Below are 24,223 nucleotides of genomic sequence, written 5' to 3'. Positions count from 1 at the left end.
ATTGACAGATTTTATGACCACAATATTCCTAATGGCTTGGGTCTTGATGCCGTTTATTGGCTTGCATGCAAACATTCTTGAATCCCCTTCAGAAGAAGCTGCCTCGGAAGGCCTTTGTTCTTTCTGAAGATAAAACAAAACAATCTTGTGCTGAGTGGACAAGGATAAGTAGATTGTGGGATCTCTGCCATAAAAATCCACATGGAAGAAATATCTGCACAGGAAACTGCTTTCATCTTGCCCAGTATGCTAACATACTTTACCCTTTAAGGCTTAGTTCACCCAAACAAGAAAATACATAATTGACTCACTCTTATGTCATTCTTACTGTCCCTTTCTATACACTGAAAGCATACACTGAGCATGGCCTGTCATGCATCATAAAAGTAGTCCTTGCAAACCTATATTCCAAGTCTACTGAACCTTTATGCTAAAGTTGAAGTGTGGAATATGTTTGTTTTGAGCACGAATAGGTGTTTGCTCAAACAATAAAAGATGAAATGGTAGTTTTGCTATTGTGAAATTCCCTACTTCATCTTAAAGACATTCGTTAAAACTCTTTTCCCTCCCTTCAGTTCTCAAATGTCTTTGTATAGCTTCAGATGACTTGGAATAGCATGCAAGCCTTTGGACTATGGACAACCTTCTGTCATACGGGTTAGGGATGACATGAGGGTGAGTGAATAATTATATTTTTTTTCAGGTATTAAATGAAAACAAGTCACTTGATAGGTAGGCTATCTGCCATTTTAGATTGTTGGCTTTTACTGTGGCACTGTCGAATCTGAAATCCGATGGTCTTTTTTTGTTGTACTCACACAGGCTGCTTGTTGCACGCTCTCTAGGATATGTTTGGCTGGGATAAGGAAGTTCAGCAGGCACTGCAGTGCATCTCCATGGTAACGTTCCTCAATGGTGCGAAAGAGTTGGCTGAGAACAGTAGGAGCGGTAGCCTCAAACGGAGGGAAAAGAGACGACAGGGCGCTCTGAATGGACCAGTCCAGAGAGGAAGGGTTCTGAGGTGGAGAAAGAGAGAGGTTTATTTGTGAGGTTTAATAATTGTATTCTTTGTATGAAAAATATCCAAGGTTACATAACATGATATATGATACTGCAATTATTGTGCATTATCCCTAAATGCTTTGTTTATAGATGTAAAATGAGGTTGTTGTCAAATGCCTGTGGCAAAACCTTTTCAGAATTTCAACCCCTCCTAAATCTCACTTGTTAGAGGGCCAAGCAAAGAGACAATGAAGCTTGTGTCATGTCAAGGTTTCCATTTTGGCATATATAAATCCACATTTTCCATTCTGTTGTCCACCATATGAAGGCAGTGTCTCTTTCTTGCCCAAGGCATTTTAAGTAGAAGAGACGGGCAGTGCTATCATATATGCATGGAAGAAATCTCCTTGCAGCTAAAGAGCCACATTTGTTTACCTTGTTAATGTGTGTTGAACAAAGGTGATTTCGATAGAAATGAGTCTTTACAGAAGTCACATGCTTATAATGTCTCTGGGACTTGAAAGTGTGAGTTTGTCCAAGATACACCTCATTTGAGATGGTTTACCTCATGCAGAGGAGATTTGTGTTATTAGCATACAAGTAAGGCAAGGTAGAACAAAGAAAACACATGCTCTGAACATCGCTGAGAGTGTTTAAGCAAGTGTTTATGTACTGAGCATGTGTGTTTGTGTAATATAGAAACATCCACATTCATGCACATTTGAAGGATTACAGCTGAGTGTCTGTCTCATATTTGCTCTCCCAAATATTTATCATACATGTTTCTCAGCCAGTACTCTGTAATGAGGATGTTGGGTTCATGTTTCATGTGTCCGACTTGGAATAATGTACAAAGCAGATGTGGGAAGAGCACAGGGAATGCTGTCTGGAAAACTAGTGAAATCTCTTCTCTTCCAGTCTATATGACCTTGGTTTAAACCTTAAACAGACAAAACCTGTTATAGAATGGATAACCATCTACTGCCAGTTAGAGGTTGAAACTCTTAAACCGCATGTTTAAAAATTTTTTATGAAGCCTAGTGCAATGATTAACCATAGAAAGAAATGCATGCTTTAACCGTGTTAAGATAGTTGTGTGTTTAGTCTGTTAATCTCTTATTTCAACAGACTTAGTGGCTTCCTGGTTAAGATGATTACAGGACCTGAGTGTGATCTCATACAGGAAGTTTATGTCTGCTTAGAAAGAACAAACATAAACAAAACCCTTCCTTTTTAGGGAAAAAATAATGTAATGTCTCGGTGATATAAGATTGTGTACATTCGTATAGTTCTAATTTTATTAAATTTTTTTCCAGTTTATTTTTGTCTAGTTTTCAGTTGTTTTACTCTTAGTTTTCGTTTATTTTAAATGACGACTGTCACTTTGTGTTTTTTAGTTTTCCATAGTTAATGCACAGACTAGTATAATTTACAATTGTTTAGCAGTTACATTTTTGAAAAATTAAGGTGAAAAATTATTTGTTCGTTTTTCCTGTAAATTTAAGTTAACAAAAATTTATTTAATTTGGTTTATTATCGTTTTCATTAACAATGATTACGTTGACATGGCCTGACAGTATTTACAGTAAGTAGTGTTTGCTAAGACAACATTACTGTTATTATTGCACATACTTAAGCTTAGTGTTTTGAACAAATACCTAACCGTAAATCTTCAGGTTCTTGAAGTTGTATCTCATTTTATACTATTTGTGCTACAGACATAAATAATTCCTCCAAGTCTGTAGTTTATTGAATCGCCTGAGAATCCCGAGTTTGAGTCATTGAATGATACAGACACCAGATGTCTGCTTTGTCATGTAGTCATGAAGTATGCACACATTGATGTTTATCTGCGCTAGACTTTCTCACATTCTCACTTGCATGATATTCCAAGTGATTTGAAGCATTTCGAATTGTAAGCTTATCCTCAGTGTGTATGTTTTATGATCCTGAACAGAATTAGAACCGGACCTTCTATAATAGGTTTAATGATTAATAATTTTGAACGATTGTGGAAAGACACAATAGCCTTTTTGTTTAATCGTTAACTAAAGTAGTTTGTCTGGCCCATGCTTGTCTCATTCCGGGTGGTCCGTCCTGGGTGCATGTGGAACCTCTTCGGTCCTCTGGCTGACTTTCCCATCCTCTCCCTTTCTTCTTCTTCAGTAAACACATCTGCATGGTGCCATGGCTCTGAGCCCGTCGTTCTGTTTAACTCCCCGTTACTTCTCCTGTTACACATCCACACCTCGGTTTTCCAAACATGTCCACGTCAAACTTCATTTAACAAATCCTCAGGATCCCAAATGAAGGATATCTGGAGCCTGGCGTTGTTCCTGTAGTCTGGTATTTGCATTCATGAGACTGTCAATTGCATTTCTCCGTGTTTTTGTAAATATCACCCTTAGACGAAGCCCTTGGCTGAACTTTGGAAAGTTCATTTGAAGGCTCATTTGATATCTGGAGATGGGGGTCTTTTTTCACACTTTAACGCACTTAAAGAAATAATGTCTGTCTGTCTGTCTTCTCACCTGCAAGAGTCTTCATTTTAGCAGTACAGTTTTGGTGTGACAACTTTCAATTAAATCTACACATAAATATCTGTTGCAAAAACATCTTTTCATTTGGCAGTGCGCAAGTCTCTCTATAATTACATGACACGGATCTCGACAGGTAATTGTACGCTTCAGTCTAATGTTTGAAACGAACCAAAGCTCAGCTATCATTAATTCTGAAGATTTTTGCAGATGATTTCATAAATGCAAAGTAAACAACCTGTTTTTCAACAGCCTTTTTAGTGGTGTTTGCTAAGACGAGCGTCACTAATGGGTTACTCACTTACTAAAGTCACAACAGAATCAGTGAAGATTTTTATAGCATGTCTTCCAATCAATTTTATTAATTTATTATTCATTATGGAAAAAGTGTGAATATTTAATTGTGTGCATTTAGGATACAAAGATGCAAGCTATGAAATGTCTTTTGGCAAGACTATTTTAGCAATTATACCCCCTCACAAAAAAAGTTTAAATATGTAATTTTCATCGCTGGTTAGTCATTTTTGTGCAAGTACTGTACATGTCAAGAATAGGTTTCAGGCATAAATGGCATGGGTAGGAAATTAAGTTTTGCTGTGCTTCATTTACATGGGCTTCCTACATATACGCCCACAGATGGCCACTTGCTTGTTGCAATGGCAGAGAAATTGTATTTTGATTTAATGCTTTCACGACAGTTGTATAATTGTTTGTGCATGGGCATATCTAACATGGGTGTGAAAATGGGGCCTTTAATGGAAATAACACGGTGGTGAAATTTTGCATTAAAAAATTACGCCAGAATTCTATTAGTTACTAAATTAAACTAGAGAGTGTGAAAAGTGTGTTTTAAAGGAAGTTCAAATCCGGAAGGCCAAAAGTGTCCACATTTAAATAAACGCATGCAAAAACAAAATTCAATAGCAGAATAGTACCAGTTATGTCTGACAGTGTTTGAAAACATTAGTCCTGTGCTCAAAGAATAAGTCTTGACTTGTGCATTTGGCATGGGACAAAAGAGGCACTCAGAGCCTTAAAACCCTCTTTTCAGGCTCTGTATTCAGTTCCGGGTTGCACAAAGAACACAAAAATGTTAAAAGTACAAGTGCTTGAAGTTAGAAAGTCCATGTGGACTCTTGAGATGAACACTAATGTAACCTGAACAGGATTCTTCATCATCTGTAAGCTTTGGAAAGTCTCTCATTTCAGCTGTCAGATTGGAGTAATTGTGATCTGTCTCTCCCAGCAGCTCTCCTCTCCTCCCTCTTCAGGACAGTGTTGTCTTTGTCTCTGTGCCTCTGTGCTTTAACTCCTTACGGAGTTTGGCACAATGGAGCTTTCTCACACCACTGACCGCTCTCATCAGTCAAACATCTACAACATCTGACAAGCTACTCCTCGATTAACTTACTTGACTGAATGCGGTTTTTTAAAATAAAGGTGGTTCTTTCAGCTCTTTTTATAAAAACATTTTTCTTTATATAGCTGAAGTCCTCTGCATGTTTAGCTTGATTTTAATAGAACTTAATGAGGTTCTCATGTTTTTTTTTTTTTATTATTATTATTATTTGAATTGGAGCATTTGCCGTTTTTCACAGTAACACTTTTGGTGCAATGTATAATTTGTGTATACGTTTTCTTGGTCATATATTATTTTAGTGCATTTCTTAGACCATAATGCATTTCTCATTGGGTCAGAATAAATCGCCTTCGTGCATTTCTCGCATTCTTTGCATCTTTTGCAAACCATGTGCTACAGACAAACAAAAGTGCTGTTCTCTCCATTTAAGTGTTGGTGCATTTGAAGGGACAAATACTTCAAAAATACAAAGAAACCAATTCTCCTGTGTCATTATCTAACTGCAATAAAAAAACCTCTTTCACCAATGAAAGTACTTAATATAAAGAGACGTGAAGGAATCAGTAATCAAAATACATTTAAAAGACGCTAACAATGTCTGCAAGCAAAAAAAAAAAAAAAAAGTCAGTCTACAGTGAAAGCATCAAAGCTGCATGTTATCACACATTAGACTTCAGAAGTCAAATGAAAATAATATCCTACTTTATTTTAAAATGAAGTACACTGGGAAAAAAGTACTTTGCATGCATTGTTTTACATTCAAATAATTCTGGACGTTAAAATTGCTATATCTGTGCATGCATGAGAAAATAAAGATTTAAATGAAAATTACAGGGCCAGAGACACAATGTAAATTCATTTGCATTTATGCATTTGGTGGATGCTTTTATCCACAGCAACTTACACTGCATTCAAGGTACACATTTTATCAGTTCCCCATCTATTGCGTAATGCATTTCTCATTAGCTCGGAATAAGTTGCCTTCGTACTTTTCTTGCCTTCTTTACATCTTTTGCAACCCATGCACTGCATGAATGCAGATATCAATAAAATGATTTCGTAATAATGAGATTTATACAAATGCAATGGATGTTCCAGTGTAGGTAGCTTCGCTGATTATAATAAGAGTTATTTAGTTTTGGCAAGACACAGTGCAAGTGTTTAGATTTTCTGTCTTTGTGCTTTGTCTTTGCTTCTTTTGTCTTCCCTGTTTTCCTCCATATTCCAATATCTCTTCTATATCCATTTATCCATCTCTCACAGACACTCTAGCGGCACTTGAGCATTTATTTCCAGAACATATTAAACCTTAAACAGCCATATATCACCTCTGACATCTGCAGGTCTCGCGAACACGTCTGTCTCTGCACGCTGCCAACTTATTTTTACAGCTCGTATATTTTATTGACTTTCTCCCCAGTATGCCCTGCTGATGAAGCAACGCTCTGTGGTTTCTCGCTGAGATCCAAGACCGCAAGACTGACTCCAAATGATCCCGGATATCATATTTCATTGGATTTTGATTGAGGGTCCTGGGACTTGTTTCCAAAATAAATATCGGCAACCCAAAACACACAAAAGACCATAAAGGTATCACGGCTCTATAGCACACATGCTCGGATTGCTTATGGTTCCATGAACTTTAGAATGATTGGAGCATTGCGTCAGGTGGAAGTGAAAGGAAGAATTGAGAACGTTACCACGGTTTTGGCAGATATACCCTACAAATCTGGATTTAAAATCGCTAGTCTAGGATCTGGCAGCCCAGTGTATGTGCTCTTCAGAAAATCCCTTTATTTCCAGGATGTTTTGTAGTGCAATGGGACACCATGTGACTGGGAACATCTGGATGATGAACAACACGCTTATAGAAAACAGACATAAATCATCAGATTTCTCTTTGTGCACTTGACAGGAACTCTGCGAGGTCAGAAGATCAAATGTTTTTGAGCGAAAAATGCACAAAACATCACAATCCAGTGTGCTGATGATTATAAAAAGCCCTTAAAATATATTTTACGACATGTCAGACACGGGGTGGTTACTCTCAGTAAAATGCTGTGTTAACTTTGTGAAGTTACAAGAAAAACCTTTTCCATTTCCTTTTGGTTTTATTTCCTATCCTTAAGGCATCATACCAGCAGTGTTTCAACAGCTGTAACCCGCTAACTTATTTAGTGTGCCAAAACAAATCTGGAAAACCACACTGGGGCTTTGATCCAAATCTTAGTGAGCTCCCTACATAGTCAGTATTTTAGGGCATCATAGGCACATTCTTCATTTAGCCAAATCTTAATGCAGCATCATTAGCACTGTATACCAATCCCAGTATGCATTGCGGTAAACTCAAAGAAGTGATAGAAATGCTGATTTGTATATATGCACTTTTAGAGTTTCACTTTATCCGAGTAACATGCTAAGGCTCAACTAGGGCTGGAGGATAAAAGTATTATCACAAGATTTATTTATTTCCATATCATTCAGTATCGATATTTTTCATGATATTAATTTTATACCATTAATGGGAAGGAAATGTATTCCACGTGTGAAGACCTCGAGAATTAATAACATAACTTGTTTAACAATTAAACTCCACAGAAGTTTAATTTAGGGCCCAATTAAATCTTTTATTTTCCCCTAAATTTTCCTACTTTTATGATTCTGTGTTTTTGAATTAATTCGGATTTATCATAAAAATGGTGTGTAATGAAATTAACTCACAAATTTTAATGAACCATTTTAATATTCTTTTAAAGTGTAATCAGAATACCAAATCATTAAAAAAAAAATTATATATATATATATAATTTTATTTATTTTATTTTTTTATTGTTTATATAAGGTGGTGCAAAACAGAAATTTGTAATTTGAAAAATAAAACCTGGATGAAAAATATATTGGTTCATTTCAAGTTTATTTGTATAGCACTTTTCACAATACAAATCGTTGCAAAGCAGCTTTACAGAAAATTTTAAGTTTCTACATTATATTTAGGAGTAGGTTATTAGTGGTGACTATGGCAGAAATGTACAGTAAGAATCATGCAGTTAGTTACAAATTACACGTAATCGAACAGTCGGTGAACACTATTAACTGCAATGATTATATGTTGCGATTAAACATTGTGATTAAGCAAAATAAGGGAGTTTTATGTTGTTCCAGGGTTAGCATCATCTAAGGCAGGGATACTCAAATCTGGCTCGCGAGATCCACTTTCCTGCAGAGTTTAGGTCGAACCTTAATCAAACACACCTGAACATGCTAATCAATGTCTTCAGGATCACTAGAAAATCACAGGTAGGTGAGTTTGATCAGGGTTGGAGCTAAACTCTGCAAGAAAGTGGATCTCGCGAGCCAGATTTGAGAATCACTGATCTAGATGTAGGCAAAATATTTAAAATGACTCTACTCAAGTTTATTATTTTGGATAAATATCAAAATGTATTAATTGCCTAGCCCTAATCTAAACCCTATTAATGTCAGTTGTGTGTTGAGACTCAACAGAAGCACTTTTCCAGTCTTTCTATTTATGTAGAGTGCTATAAAAATGAACACTTTATTATGGTAAAGTTTATTATCTGGTAAGTATATTATAGTTTCAGTTATGGTGTTGTCTTAAAGGGCAGCTGCCGGTGTAGAGAGCAAGGCAGTTGACTAAGGTTTTTTTTTGTTTGTTTTGTTTTAACAGACTCTGTGCCACAGACAAACACGGCTGTCTATGTTGAACACTAATCTTGTGACAGGTAGATGCCAGAGGCCATGAGTGTGTTTCTGCGGTAGAGTGTGTGTTTGGTGTTGTCAGGTCTGTGAGAGCTGCTAACAGGCCCGAGCACAGCGTGACTGTTGTTTATGTGTATGAATGAGAGAGTTGGCTCTAATGGGGTTTTTCTGCAGTGAGCGCAGCTGTCAAACAAGTGTGCAGGTGAGCGACCTGCTCAACGCTCCAAACATCTCCTGCAGGACATCCCAACACTTCTGTATATTGCAGCCTGTCAAGTCCAACATCACATGATCACAACTACGTTCATATTTAGCGTCAAACCCATGTGTTACTGTAACGTTTAAAAATGCAATCAATTTAGCGATCTGTCGTGCACGTCACATACAGAAAGGTGTGTAGATGAGAAATTACAGTAGGGAGTTTTATTTTTCCACTTTCACGCTTACCGTAAATTACGGCAAACAAAAATTTGGGAGACTTTTATTGTTGTTTCTACAAAATAAAAAAATAAAAACATTCTAATAAATTCTAAGCTTTGAACAAAACCAAGTGAGATGAATCAAAGAATTGCAATATGATAATAAATGTATTTGAACATCAACAAAAAAGACAACTGTACAAGACTTCTTTAAGTAGTGTACTTTGTTTTCTCTCTGAAATATTGGCAAATAAACAATTTTTTACATTGAGGTTGAACACTACTACTGTACAAAAGTTTGGAGAGCGCTGGAAATATTTTTTAATGTTTATGAAAAAGTCTCTTCTGCTCTGCAATTATTTGATCAAAAATACGGGGAAAAAATTAATATTGTGAAATGTTACAATTTAAAATAACTATTTTCTATGTGAGTATATTGTCATATGTAATTTATTCCTGTGATCAAAGCTGAATTTTCAGCATCTTTACTTCAGTGTCACATGATCCTTCAGAAATCATTCTAATATGCTGATTTGCTGCTCAAGAAACATTTCTGATTATTATCATTGTTATAAAAAGTTGTGCTGCTTCATATTTTTGTTGAAACCGTGATGCATTTTATTTTTCAGGATTCTTTGATGAATAGAAAGTTCAAATGAACAGCATTCATTTGAAATGGAAATCTTTTGTAATATTTTAAGATTTTTCAATAATTTAATGCATCTTTGCTGAATAAAAGTATTAATTTCTTCAAAAATCTTACTGGCTCCAAACTTTTGATTGGTAGTATGTCATCACTTAATCTCAGAGCTCATTGTATGTCAGTTGTGAAGCGTTTATGCTATCTGTGAAGACAACAGTTGCTTTTGGCAGAATAAAAACCAGAAATCGCCACATGTCGGAACATATTGGTGAAATGACAGATAAATACAGTATAAGCGACATTATCATCTAAAGGGAGTGTAGACTGGTTTCTGCTCTGGAGGTTCACACTGCAGTTGGCATAAACTCCCAAGGTATGAATCCACATACATGCCTTAAACACACCTCGGTCTGCTCTCCTGTACCTGTCAGTGTGTAAATCACTGCACTATCAGAGACAAAACACACCTGCCTAACTCAAATAAACTCAACATAAAGCTTCAGCTCTCAGCCAAACACCATCAGTCATTCAGAGAGGCATAACAAACCATCAATTTAGAGACAAAGCTCAATGTGTGCTGGAAAGTGGGTCAGGCTGAGGATCTCAAGAAAAATCTGAGACCACACTGAAAATCTTGGAGGTTTTTCATTTATAAACAACTGCGAAAGATTAATCTTTTTTTATTCTTATTGAGAGATCACGACACAAAGGGCTAGAGTCAAAAAAAAAGAAGAAAAAAAAGACGATGAAAGCTGATCTTAAGTCCGTTTTGCTCATTACATGCAGGTCTTTTAAAGTATGTAATGAAGTGTTTTAACCTCAAACACTGATTGTTGAGACTTCTGAATGTTCATTTTTATCAGTAACATAAGCTGACAAACTTCAAGAAGTTCATGCAAACTAAAGAAACTTTTGCAGCAACAAAGTGTAAAAAGTAAAAACTTTTTTTTTTTAAATATAGATGCTAGATGAACATTAACGCATGTTAAGGACTAAATCGTGGTCACCTACAACAGCAGTCAGCTATCACTAGTTCAGTAGTCCAGTTATCAGTGGTTCAGTAGGTCAGTGGCACAGCAGCACAGACCGTGTGTGTAAAAACTGAAACGAACGAGTCTTATTTACCATCTTGACGACTGGATCGCAGCTACTGAGTTGTCATCCTAAAATCTGTGCCTCCAGCAGAGAAAAATTCCCAGTTTAGTTCTGCATTGGTAATTGCATCATTCCCATGATAATCTCACATCCAGAGGTGCTTCCATGGTGTCCGGTTTGAGGCGGCTGGTGGATTTGGACTACGGTGGATCAGAGCCATTGTTTAGCAAGTTATTGCAAGTTTGTACAGGAGTACGACATCTGCTGAGAAATGCAAAGTGTCAAGCGGTCTGTCGTCAGCTCACTGCGCCGTTTGTCTCGACTGTAAAGTGCTTGAGAGAGAGAGAGAGAGAGAGAGAGAGAGAGAGACAGAGAGAGCAAGTAAAGGGTCGGAGAAGTGGAGGAGGAGGTCTTTCTTTCAGAGGAAATCCCCCTGAAGGCTTTTCATACTTTTCTCAGTGGCAAATCAGGACCTCCCTTCACACACACACACACACACACACACACACACACGCACACACACACGGTCAAACAAAGAGACCACTAAGGCCTCCCTAAATTCTTTCATTTCCTTTGTACAGTTCAGTTTCTTCTTGTTTAAACACTTCAGAGAGAGCGAGAGACCCTTGGTATGTGTAGTTACATAAACACCTGAATATTTTTCACAGACGCTCTCAGGAGGAGACTGACGGATGAAAAACACTGATGGTTTCTTAGAAGGAATGTCCATTACTTAAACACACACACACACGCAGTCTCACGAAGCTAGACTTTTAACCATCGGCATGAAAGTTTGGTCGACTTTGTAGCTTATTCTGATGCGTGTCAAAAAGTGTGTCAAGTCAGCCCGATCTCACGGCAATTCTTACATATTTTACGAGATGGCTAATTCGTACGACCTCACTCATACAAATTTATAAGATTTTTGCTAAATCGTACGTATTTTACAAGTTGCACAGTTCGTATGAATTGGTACAAATAACCTACACCTAACCCTGCCCCTAAACCTACCCGTCACTGGGGTTTAGACAAATCGTACAAAATTGTAGAAATTAGCCACCTCATAAAATACTTACGAATTGGTCGTGAGATAGCGTTGGTCAAGTGGTTAAAAAATTTGAGCGACTGAAAGTTGTTTCAGAGGCAGAGCAAGTTTGTGATGAAACATTTTGATAAAATACTATAAAAACAAATCTTTAAATCATGCATAATAAGAACATGTATTAAGACTGTCTTAACAGTCTCCATTTTGACTTCATGTTGACTTTATCAAGCCGCCGCCCAACTGAACACTAATATGACAGATGATTCTGGCCAAACATTAAACACAATGATGAAAGAATTATGGTTTTACCAGTTAGTCCGGAGCATTACATGGATAACATCAAGGATACAGAGAATATGAATGTGGATAATAGAGTCCTTGTGTTTCTCAGCGATAATTGAATAAAGATAAAGTACTGTGTGAAAATTAGACTGAAAGACAGATGAGTCAAGAAGAAAAAGAGAGGGAGATTTGGTGGGAAAAAAAAGCAGATAGAAAGATCTCTGTCATGTTTTAACATTTATCTGATGCTCAAATGAAAGAGTCTGATCAAAGCCCGTCTAAAACACTGAAGCAGAGAAGACTGTTCACAGACAACGCAAAACAAGTGGAAAGAGCTACTTTTTTACACTGTCTGCAGAAAATGTGCAGATACAGAAAGAGTTACATACCCAAGGTTGATACTTGGAGGTTTGTTCAGATCACTAACCATGTGTGTGAGTAATAGTCATAATGGCTGACTAAGGAAACACCACAAAAGAGGTGGTTATAATTAAAAAAAAAAAAAGTTTAGAAGAGGAAAAAACAGCATAACTGAGCTCAACGCCAAGGATTTTTAGTTATAAATAAATTAATAAAATAGGTTTTCATTGAATAAAATTAAAATAGTTTTCATTGTTTTTTATCCATATAAACTTCCCAATAAATATGCTTTTTATGACACCAAAATATTTGTGAAATTTTATAATTCTCTATTCCAGGTACAATACCACAGTAAAAACTACTAAACTATTATAACGTTCAAACATTATTAAAGTAAACAGTATTAAAATAAGAAAAAATAAACAAATTACAAGAAATAATGCAAATAACTGCAATAGAACAATTATGCAAATGAAAAAAAAAATGTTAAGTTTTTATTTATTTTTTTATATAGGTAGGTCTAACTCAGGACTTGGGTACAAAAACGGAATCAAATCACTGCATAGTCTTAACTGTGTGAAAAATATACAGATTAAACATCATTAAATGAAAAAGCGACTTATTTAAGAGCAGTGAGTGATTTTCTGTTTGTCTTTTGTTGTTTGATTAACATTTAATGACAGACAGTGGAAGGTATATTAGGCTGCTGTCACTTTAAGACCTAATGCACGAAACCAATATAATGATACACATCCGATTTCTTTTTCAACTGTTTAAGTTCACTTAAGACGTAACATCTGTGTTTACAAGGATACTTGCCAAGATGGGCATTTTGACAATTTTCTGTGTATGTGTCCATTCAAGCAAAAGAAAACTCAATCCGGTATTCCCGCACTGGCACGAACAGATAAAAATTGCTTGAATGTTTAAATTGGCAAGACTTTCAATAAACCGACGCAGCACTGGCCTGATTGTCTTTCACGTTGTCCCCGGGCCATCAGGCAGGTCATAATGATGCTGAGAGAAACAGGAAGAACTCCGAGAGTAAGGATTGATGGTTCTTGTTAGATCTCAGAGAGCGAGAGACACCTGTGGTTTCTGTGGGCTGCATATTCATCTGGACTGTTGCACTGAACACAAGACCCTCAATCCTGAAAACACCCTGAAGCTGCTGGACCTGCAGAGGTCTGACCCTCCATTAAAGGGTCATTCACACACACACACACACACACACACACACACACACACACACACGTTCTCCCTCTCTCCAAAGCATCTTGTCTCATGTCTGCTCTTCACAAACAAAAGCAGTAATCCCTCCATCATAGTTACATGCACATAGTAAATTGTGTTTACAGTCTCAGTATAATTTGAGTGTATCCCTGTGAGATCAGCTCTAATCCAAAGATGACGTGTTATTTTGAACATTCTCTCATCATTTACTCATTCTCATGTCGCTCCAAACCTGTTTGGCTTTTTTCCCATCAGTGATGTTTACCAGGTTGTTCACTCTGCGGTTTGTCATACAATGGCAGTAAATGGTGTCCAGATGCACAAGCGACCAAATGGTATCATATCAAAATGCTTTTTTTTTTTTTTGGTAAATGTTTCCCTTTTTATTTTCTTCATCTATTTTAATTATACAGAACTTTGGTATACTAGGCCTATATAGTTTTAAAAGTGCTTCAGAAATCATTTGGAATTGAATGAGAGTCTAATGTCATGCAGCTTTGTCTGAGGAACAGACCAGTGTTTTTCTTAAATATATATTCAGTTAGACAGTTGTTTTGTTGTATTTACAAGAAGATACGGTCACACTTTAGGAATCAATTCTTACCATTAACTAACTGTTAAGCATGCCTTTTCCTCAAACTCCTTATTTTCTGCTTACTAATAGTAAGGTAGTTGTTAAGTTTAGCTATGGGGAATATGATAATGTAGAATAAGTCATTCATATGTGCTTTGTAAGTACTAATAAACAGCCAATATGCTAGTAACATGCATGTTAATAAGCAACTATTTAATAGTGAGAACTGGTCCCTAAACTAAAGTGTTACCAAGTACTATTTTCATCTTTCTTTCTCATGTAATTCAGTGTGTTACTTGCTGCTTTTTTGTGCTTATAATTTACTAGCAATTTCTGAGTGAGGTATTTCAAGGTAAATTTGACAGTAATTTGTTTTCAGTGCATGTGAACATAAGTGAGATTTGAAAGCTCCGTTAGTGGAGAAGATTTTCATAGTTTACATTTCAGTCTCTTCTCACTCTCATGTTACTTAAGATAACTTGGAAAAATGCAAAATTCATATCATAACAATATCCCATATATTACACTATGTAGATTATTATTATTATTATTATTTTGTCAATTTTGATGCTTGACAAGCCCTGGACACCCTTCACTTCCACTGTGTGGAAAAGAACAGCTCGTACATGCAGCTAAATATCTCCTTTAGTGTTCCACAGACATTATTTAAAAAGAAATCTTGAGAGGAATGTGAAATTGATCCATTTTTTTTACAGATGGAAAAATGTATCTAATAGAAGAAGAAGAATGTGTTAGATATCAGTTATAGCCTGAAGAACACATCTGGAGTGGATGATTTGTGTGTGTGTGTGCGTGTGCGTGTGTGCGTGTGCACGTGTGTGTGTGCGTGTGCACGTGTGCGTGTGTGTGTGTGCGTGTGCGTGTGTGTTTACAAGCAAATTTTCTGTATTGAGTTCATTGTCTTAAACACATTTCTTAGTCTTTTTTCCCTCTCTTTTTAATACCTAAACTGCAGAGTCGGACACTTCTGTAACCTGATCACCATCATCTGTTTCTGCTTTATGCTGCAGTGTTTCGTGAGGATACATTATCAAAGTGACTCTAGGAATGAGGCTTTTCACCTGTGATGTGCAAAGAGCATCAAAATCACAGCCTATGGATCAGAATTCACTTTCTTATGAAAGATGAAATGGAAAGAAAATTTTTTCTTTTTGGATGTAGACATTGTATTTGAAATCATTGCCTATTATTTTAAAGCTTGTAGATGGATGTGCAGTTTGTGTTGCATGAAGGGGACAGTTTTTGGTTTGTATTAAGAAATGTAGTGTAGGATTTTTATTGAAGCCCTTATATAAAATATTCCGTACAAAAATGCATGTTCTTTGATCTCTAGGCAGATGAACTCCTGGTTATGCATTGCTGGTGTAAATCCTACAGGTGGAGTGCTTTTGGTTTGTGTTATGTTAGTTGTGCAATTTGTTTAGATAGTTAAATTGCATCCCTTTCTAGGTATCCTTGCATATTTTTGTCGAATTGTATAGGGTTTACAGGCTTTACAGGAGTTGTGAGAGGGGTAACTTTGCACAGACAAGGTCTGTAAATTATAATATCAGCTAGTATATTAAAACACATAATGCTTAAGTCGTGTTGTATTTTTTTGAAGATATGTTATTTCAGTGCCACTAGCCTTCTGTCTAATCCAGAGTGTTTAATCTGAGCATGCTCAGTTGAGGTTTCCTGGTCTGGCAGCTAAAGGAACTGAAGGAACAGTAGTCAATAGCATCTGAAGTGGTGTTTCAGTGGAAGTTTTGGCCATCAAGGAACAACTGCAGTCAATTTCCAGCTGCAATTCTTTCTTTTTTTTCTCCATAGAGAAATAGATTTTTAGCAATAGCATATAAATCTTTCAAAAACAGGCCTGCCGTAAACTCTGAGTCTGTTAAGGATGATATATGATGTGTGATTTCAACTTTATTTAAAAAAGAAAGAAAAAAAAATCCACAAATCAGCAGGGTTATTTTTGGTTTAACTAAAACTAAAACCATTTAAAAAAATCATTATTTCAAATTAACGTTAACTGAAATAAAATTATATATAAGAACACTTAATTATTTCAGATAGTTGCAAAGGCAACATTACCTATTTTCATTTAGTTTACCTTGATGTACTAAAATAACTAAAACTGAAATGAAAAATTATAAACACTTTATATATTTACAAAAAAATAATAAAATTGACTAAAACAAAATCAGTTAAACTTTAACTAAAATTAAAATGGAAATAACAATAAAAATGAATTCAAAACATTAATAAAAACTACAATAGTAACTCAAGTTCAATTTATTTATATAGCACGTATAAAAGCAGCCACACGACAAAAAAAGAGTCAAATAAAAATATCAATACAACTAAACAGTTAAGACAGGGTTTAGCCCCAATGATATAAATAACTAAATAAATTTGTTAATAAAACAAGGGGAACAAAGTATAGACACTTGGAAGACAAAATACTAGGCAAAGACCAATAGAAGATTATTTTTATGTTTTTAGGAGAGACTTTAGGAGAGTAGTCAGAGAAGGGCCTAATCTAATCTCTAAAGGAAGGTTATTCCACAACTCAATCATACTAAAATAACACTGCAAATCAGACTTTATTTACAGTTTAATTTTAAAATAAATATGATCACTTATGCTCAGGAGTTGTGTATCATGCCAGTAGAAAGTATTTTCTTAAGCACGCTTTCTCATTTTCTTCTTCATATCATATGTTGTTATTTACTATGATTTCAAACTCATTAAAGAAATTCTTGAAATCTCAGTGAAGAAATTAATGTGAATCTTACTTCTGCAACCAAATGGGCTGAAAGACTGAAAAACAGGCCAGTCGGTGTTGCTCTCTTTGACATAAGTGGCTGACAGGGCTGTGAATGGAGATCAAATGACTTCAGGGCTCATTAAAATACTTTCCAAGGAAACAATGACCTTTCTATTGACCAATCCTGACATTGCCATTAAGGAAAAAACTTGCTGGAAAAAACAAAACAAACCGCTGCAACAGGCCCTGCTGCATTTGTCAGGGAGAATGAATGACTGTGTACTACATGTACTTCATGATTTGCAACCATCGCTCTTCTTTTGTTTTGATGTACGTTTAATTACTCAGAAGGGCCCATTATGTGGTCAAGTCTTCTGGAATGAAAACAAATCTCGCAGAAGCACAGTCTAGTTAAATCAGGCCAAAATCCAAACCCATGTATCCAGTGATATGTCCATTAACTCAAATTTTACTGTTGCTTAACATCTTTAAGCATGTTGCTAGCATGATTTAGCACATAGTTAGCATATTCTAACGTTTTACCATATTGCTAGGATGATTTCAAGTTGCTAGCATGTTTTAGCACATTGCTAGCATGTTTTAGCACATTGCTAGCATGATTTAGCATGTTGCCAACAAGACTTAGCATGATACTGTTTTAACATGTTGTTAGCATAGTTTTGCACATTACTAACATGGTTTACCATGTTTTACCATGTAGCTTATTGTTAGCATGGTCTACGTTGCTAGCATGGCTTATGTTGTTTGCATGCACATTGCTAGCATAAATTAGCATGTTGCTAACATGATTTAGCACATTGCTGACATTTAACATGCTAGCATGTTTATGTTTACCCCCTCAATGAAAGCTATGAGTCTTTTTTATAATTGACTATCCGGTTTACGAAACCGTTACCTGTCAGGTCAGTTAGAAGAGAGAGCACGAGGAGGAGATACAGTCCAAATTTATTCTCAGAAGAAGAAATAGTAGATCAGTATGTTGTTTTTTTTCAAAGCAACATAATCATAATACCAGGGGCGGACTTAGTGATTTTGGGGGCCCTAAGCAGATTCCAGGTATGGGGCCCCAACACAATAACTAAATGCTCTTTTACGCCTAACCTTTATTTTGCTCGCTCGCTCGCTCTCATATTTTATAGTTTATTTATTCCTTCACACCAGTAATTAGTCAACCTGATGCTGTTCTAAAGCCATATTAGGCTACCTTATTTGTTTTTTTCGGATCACAAAAGAAGATGCTCACAAAAAAAAAAAAAAAAAAAAATGCTTGCAAACATAAAATTATCCCATGCAACTCATTCCATGTTCCAAGTGTTCTGAAGGTATACGGTAGGGTTTGCCGAGAAACAAATCGGAAATGTAATCTAAGTTAGCCTATTATTAAGTGAAAATCTCCAGTCATTGCATTCGTGGATTTATACGAGTGTGCGACAGTTCTCGCCGGCGCGCCTATGAAAAGCACACAAGCCAGTCATTTTGACACATCAAGACATAAAATTATGACCTGAAACACAATATTTCCTTTACTGCGGTGAATATCTCCGCTCTGAGACAGTCAGACTAGAATGCGCGAAAAGAGCGCTCCCTCATATAATCACTAAAAGCTGTCACTCACTTCAGTGCACTCAAGTGCAGAACTCAGCACTTGACAAAAACTTGCCATTTTGAGCGGTGAGTGGATTCTAACTTAAACACTTCTGGTCATTGCGTTCAAGAAATTAAACTATATGTCTGTGATTAGCTACATTGCTCAACGCTGCAAATATGTTTCGCCAGTAGGCCTATCAGATGGGGCCCCCTGATTCCCCGGGGCCCCAATTGGCCGCTTATCTCACTTATTGGTTAAGTTCGCCCCTGCATAATACACACTTATATTATAGAGGCAAAGACCTCTGGTGGTGTATTGAGACAATTCAAGTATGAAGATTTTCTCTTAGATTTAGACTGGAAAGGTTTATCAAGACAAACTTTGGTAAACACTGACTTTGAGATCAGCTTGACAAGTGTGACCCGGAAGTTTAAGCTTATTTTGAAAGTGCCTAAATTATACATATTACCTTTGAAAAGGGCATCACCACAATGACAGCTTTGTACCTTTTTCTCAGCTTTGAGTGTGCAGGTGTATGTATACTGCTTTTTACAATTCTAGCTGTTTTAAAGAAGGTTTGCAGAAATAAGCACGAAAATAACAGTGTTGCAAAGTTCACAAATTATGAAATGACTTCAATGTCAGCTGTAAGCAGAAGACAATAGTGTCATATTCAGCTCAAGTCAGTTCAATGTTGATTCAATTCAGTTCAATAACAGTGTCAATGTTGCTAAGAACAAAATGGATTCAGGTATAAAGCAGAAGACAATAGTGTCATTATTCTGTTGATGTTGATTCGCTTCAGTTCAATAGTGTGTGTTTTGATGTCTTAGGTCAAGTGTATATGTTAAAACAGACTGGTTTAGTGAAAATGTAGAATGCAGAAAGGTTTGTGTGAGGGTTCGTTTTAGGTAAAAGAGATAGAAGTCGATGGAAAGTCCCCATCATGATAGAAAAACAAACGTGTGTGTGTGTGTGTGTGTGTTAGGGTGGGGTCGGCTGTAGGTGAATGGAGATCTCTTCTCAATTTCAATAATGAGACAATAGAAGTGCATGAATGAATGTGTGAACCAGGTTTTTTTCATCGGATCTCTTTCAGTCGCAGACAATGATTCACTTCATCTGTCAAATCCATTTACATCCTTCTGTGTGTGTTTGAGAAACCACTGTACTAAACATCTGAATTACAGAACATATATCATCTTGATTGCTGTAAGTTTGCATTTCTTTGTATCTGGCCTATAGCTAAAATTACGAATACCTTTCAAAAGTTACCAAAGTATGCCATTATGGTAATGTATACCATGACCCTGTTTATGATATTTACATACTGTAGTATTTACTGTACATGCACTGAAAAAATTACTTATTGCTAGCTAATTTTATAAATAATTTTCAAAGAAACGGCAAGTAACACAGTGAATTAAACATGAAACTCTTATGTAGAAAGAGTTATCTTTTAAAACATACTCCAAAGTGTATTTAAAACTTTGAAAACTCATTTTTATAGCATAGCACTGTAAGATTCTTAAGAGAGTGCTGTGGTATTAATATCATGATAACGTCTAAAAGTGGTAGTTATAGTGACTTTTTTTTAAACATTTCTCTGCTTTTTGTTTGTTTGTTTGCTAATCTGCTAAAATTCTCACACACAATATATACTCTGGATCGGTGTCTCTCTCTCTCTCTCAGCTGATGTTTGCAGGGGTTTGTGTGCACTGGACATGGGTGGAGAAGTCAAACAGAGCACCTGAATAATGTCTGTGTGTGTGTGTGTGTGTGAGACACACCCCATTTAAATATAGAATGAGCCAGACGGCCTAATCATGGCAAACACACCTAAATGCACTGTGTATTTCTGCAGCGCTGCTGACGGTAATGTGGGTGGAAATAAAATGGACTATTAAAATACCTTTTGTGTTTCTCTTTTCTTTTCTGGTGAATTTAGGAGATACAGAATTCCCTTGAGTAATGGTGAAGGTATGCATGCATTCACTATTCAGGACAAACACAAATGGCTGGACTGTCCAATCGCACACACACACACACACACACACACAGGATGGAGAGCAGCTCTAATTCAATTTGACATTTTAAATTGTTGCAGATGCGGCTCAGACTGTTCAGATGTGTGTGTGTGTGTGTGTGTGTGTGTGTGTGTTTAATGTGAATGCCTGTATAGAAACTGGACAGTCATACACTATCAGCCGAAAGGAATGCTCATAAAGCACAGATGTACAGAGGCTCCAACAAACTTACCTTAGACACTCTCCGGTAACTTTTTACCCTTTGATTTTTTGCAATCTTGAATATGAATACTGCTTTACTGTTTGCTGAAGGAACCACATTTTGTTCATACATTTTACTGATGGGTTTTTTTTAGTAAACGTTCAGCCTCTGCATATGATCAAATGTAACTATAAAAGTCATTGCATGTATATTTATGAGGCAGCCTATCATGGCTGGCTTTGGGACTGTTTAAAGAAGAGTGTTGACAGTTAATATGAAAGATGACATTAGGGTAGATGGCAAATGGACATGGTCTGTTTTTCAACATCCTTATTTTAGGTTATAATTTTTATATACCTAAATTTATGAAGCGTCTGGGTCATGTTTCTCACCAAAATCAAAGAGAAAATAAAGATGCAATCTTTTTTTTTTTTTGGGATTATTTTAAAGACTTTTTTCTAATTAAGATACATTTTGCCGTTCTCATTACTGTTAATGCAAAAATGGGACTCTAAACCATTTTTATACAGTAACGAAAAACATGCTTTCTGGCTACAACATCTTTTTAATTATGTTTATCAACTTATTATCAAATTATTATTATTATTATTATTATTAATTAAATAACTTTAATACAAGTTAGTTGCCTACAATAAATGCTGCCACCATGCTTATAATTGGTCTTTTAAAAATATACTTTACAATTAAAACATTATGTAATTATTTTTCGTATTAGTAATTATTATTATTATTTATTTATTTATTTATTTTTTAATAGAAAAATGCATGTTTTATCATTAATGCATTAATGGTCATCTAATAAGCTTCATTTTCTTTATACAAAATATCATTTATGTTTTTCCTTTTGATTTTGAGGTAAAATATGACTCTTTACTTTTGTTTTGCAGTTCACATAAATAGTTATGTGATGTGGCAAATGCATGTAGCTACTCAGTTTATCTGACTCTATAAAAACTGCATAATATTTACACAAGAATTAGAAAAAAATATTTTAGATAGCATGTCACGCTGCTGGACGTGCTGTGTGAACTCCTCAAGAGCACACTGACCCTGGTCAGACAGCAGAAACGAGTGACTCTGTCATACTGGGATACTCTGCTGCATTCTCCTCCTCTCCTCTGCTTTAATGAATCTCAGATGCAGAGCCGAGCGGCTGACACTAATTAGGACTGTACTAAGATTCGGGAAACTGTATCAGAGACGAGGGGCTTATAGTCACGAGACATACGGGAGGATCATCCGGTCCACATGCAGACACAGGATGAGAGAGCTTACATGCATTTTCACAGTGTTATCAACAACAACATACTTTATATTGATATATGAAAATGCATGCATGCCTGAATGAGTGCTGTGATTTTACTGAAGAACAATATAAAACAGCGCCCTCTACTGGCTGTTTTTACAATAATTATTCTCCCAAAAATGAAAATTTCACTCTCATGCTTTTTCTTTTCTTTTTTTCTTTTTCTTTTTTTGAGTGAACTACCACTTTAGTGACTATGAAAGGAACACAAGTGAGTGTGTGGTGAATGTGTTTGTGAGATTGAGGAGGTCAGTCACTCCTGTCATATCTTTTCTGAGTGTTTGCTTTAAGCTCAGCAGATACGTGTGTGTGTGTGTGTGTGTGTAAGTGTGTGAGTGTGTGAATGTCTGGACATTTCAGGCAAACACACCTATTCTGCTGAGTCTCCATGTTTGTGAGGAGATTAGCTGTATTTACACTGAGTGTGTTATCAGTCATTAGTCTGAGAGTCACACACACACACACACACACACACACCTCTGTCTAACTCCATTTGTTCTAATGCTCAGGCATCACATCCAGACCCGAGTGCAAAATGAACCTTTCATATACACATTATCAGCTTGTCAAATTCATCTGACCAACAGTTGTTGAGCGGTTTAGAAAAAAGGTGATGTTAAGCTTCTTTAACAGTGTGTACAGCATTACACATTACTTTCTTCAACTGTGCATGATTCATTTTTTATTGATGCACAATATATTGGTACTATATTTCGTTATCAGCTGGTATTAGAGATTTTTCCATCAACATGCTCAAAGTTAATCTTTAAAAACTCTAATACTTTAATAAAACTGTTAAATGAATATACCTTTTTCATAATTTGAATTAGAATGTTGTTATGTCCAATTTTAAAATTATGTATTGTAGTGTTTTATTTGTAATTTATTTAGATAAAATAGGAAAGAATTTTAATAGCAGCCATAACATTATGGTAACCATTGCATCAGCCAGAATTGTAATATTGTGCATCCCTAATCAAAATGTAATAACTTGCTCTGCTTCCAAAACAACTTTCCTATTAATCTGATGTCATCAATATCTCTTATTTATCTTCAGTTAAAGTAAATTAAAAGTGATTCAATAAAGGAAAAATAAATCACAAAATAAAATAAAATTGTCATCTCTTCTGTAAAGTTGGCATAAGCTCAAAGTAACCTTACCCAGCTAACAAAAACATGTTCTAAGAATCTTTTGCTAACATTCCCAATAAGTTATAAAACGTTATTTCTAAATGTTCTCTCAAAAGTCTTTTTTTTTCTTCTTGGTTAATGTTCTTGGAACCAACTAAAACGTTTCAGAAAAAAAAGTTCCATGAATGATTTATAAATAATAATTTTGTGCAAATTTTTAAATGAACATTCTATCAACATACTGGAATTTTCACGACACACACCTTTATTTATAACTTTGAGAGAACCTTGTCAGAACGTTCTGACAGCGTTTCCTGTTAGCCATTCCTAGTTGATAAAAACGATTATTTTCGCTTGTTCTGTTTCTCTATGAAATATATAGAAGTGAAGTGGGTTTTGAACAGCGTTTCACATTGATATTCTTCAGTGTCGTGGTGTTAAGTCTGTGTCCTGAACAGCAGCCCTGTGACAAATGACTCATGAAGGATTCACACCAACATCACACTGCACTCCCTCCAGACATGAATTATACACTAAAAATGTCTGTATGTTGTCTAGGATTTATTGTAACAGCCACAGAGGCAGGATAACACTCATTATTGCTCTGTTCTCTGAAGGCTTCAGCCAGTCAGACAAAACTTCCTGTACAAACACACGCTGCAGACGTGACATGAGCGTGAGCTGATAACAGTGACTTCACGTCTGGCTCTCTGACCGCCGGAGACGTTTATCAGTGGACAAGAGAGATTAAACTTGACCTCACCTTCCTGAAACAAGCAGAAATTTCACCCATATTCATTTTCTCACCGCCGCATGGCTTCTGCCATTCTAGCAATTACAGACAGCATGTCATAGTTTTCTCAGCAGGGATTTACAGTGTA

At 35.9% G+C, this 24,223-nt stretch overlaps 2 protein-coding genes across 2 annotated transcripts in view; one reads left to right on the top strand and one right to left on the bottom strand.

The window, feature by feature from the left end:
* quo (quattro) overlaps positions 1-11,093 on the bottom strand; it is a 34,312-nt gene extending 23,219 nt beyond the window's left edge. The window contains 2 exon segments of the mRNA XM_058777884.1: positions 819-1,016; positions 10,807-11,093. Of these exon segments, the coding sequence (XP_058633867.1) occupies positions 819-1,016; positions 10,807-10,809 (201 nt within the window). The 5' untranslated portion in view covers positions 10,810-11,093.
* dlgap4b (discs, large (Drosophila) homolog-associated protein 4b) overlaps positions 1-24,223 on the top strand; it is a 172,799-nt gene that overhangs the window by 4,871 nt on the left and 143,705 nt on the right. The window lies entirely within an intron of this gene.

Source organism: Onychostoma macrolepis, chromosome 06 (assembly GCF_012432095.1).
Source record: "Onychostoma macrolepis isolate SWU-2019 chromosome 06, ASM1243209v1, whole genome shotgun sequence".
NCBI classification, from domain to species: Eukaryota; Metazoa; Chordata; class Actinopteri; order Cypriniformes; family Cyprinidae; genus Onychostoma; species Onychostoma macrolepis.
Note: the sequence above shows the minus strand (reverse complement) of the source record. Positions and strands in the feature narration are given on the sequence as shown.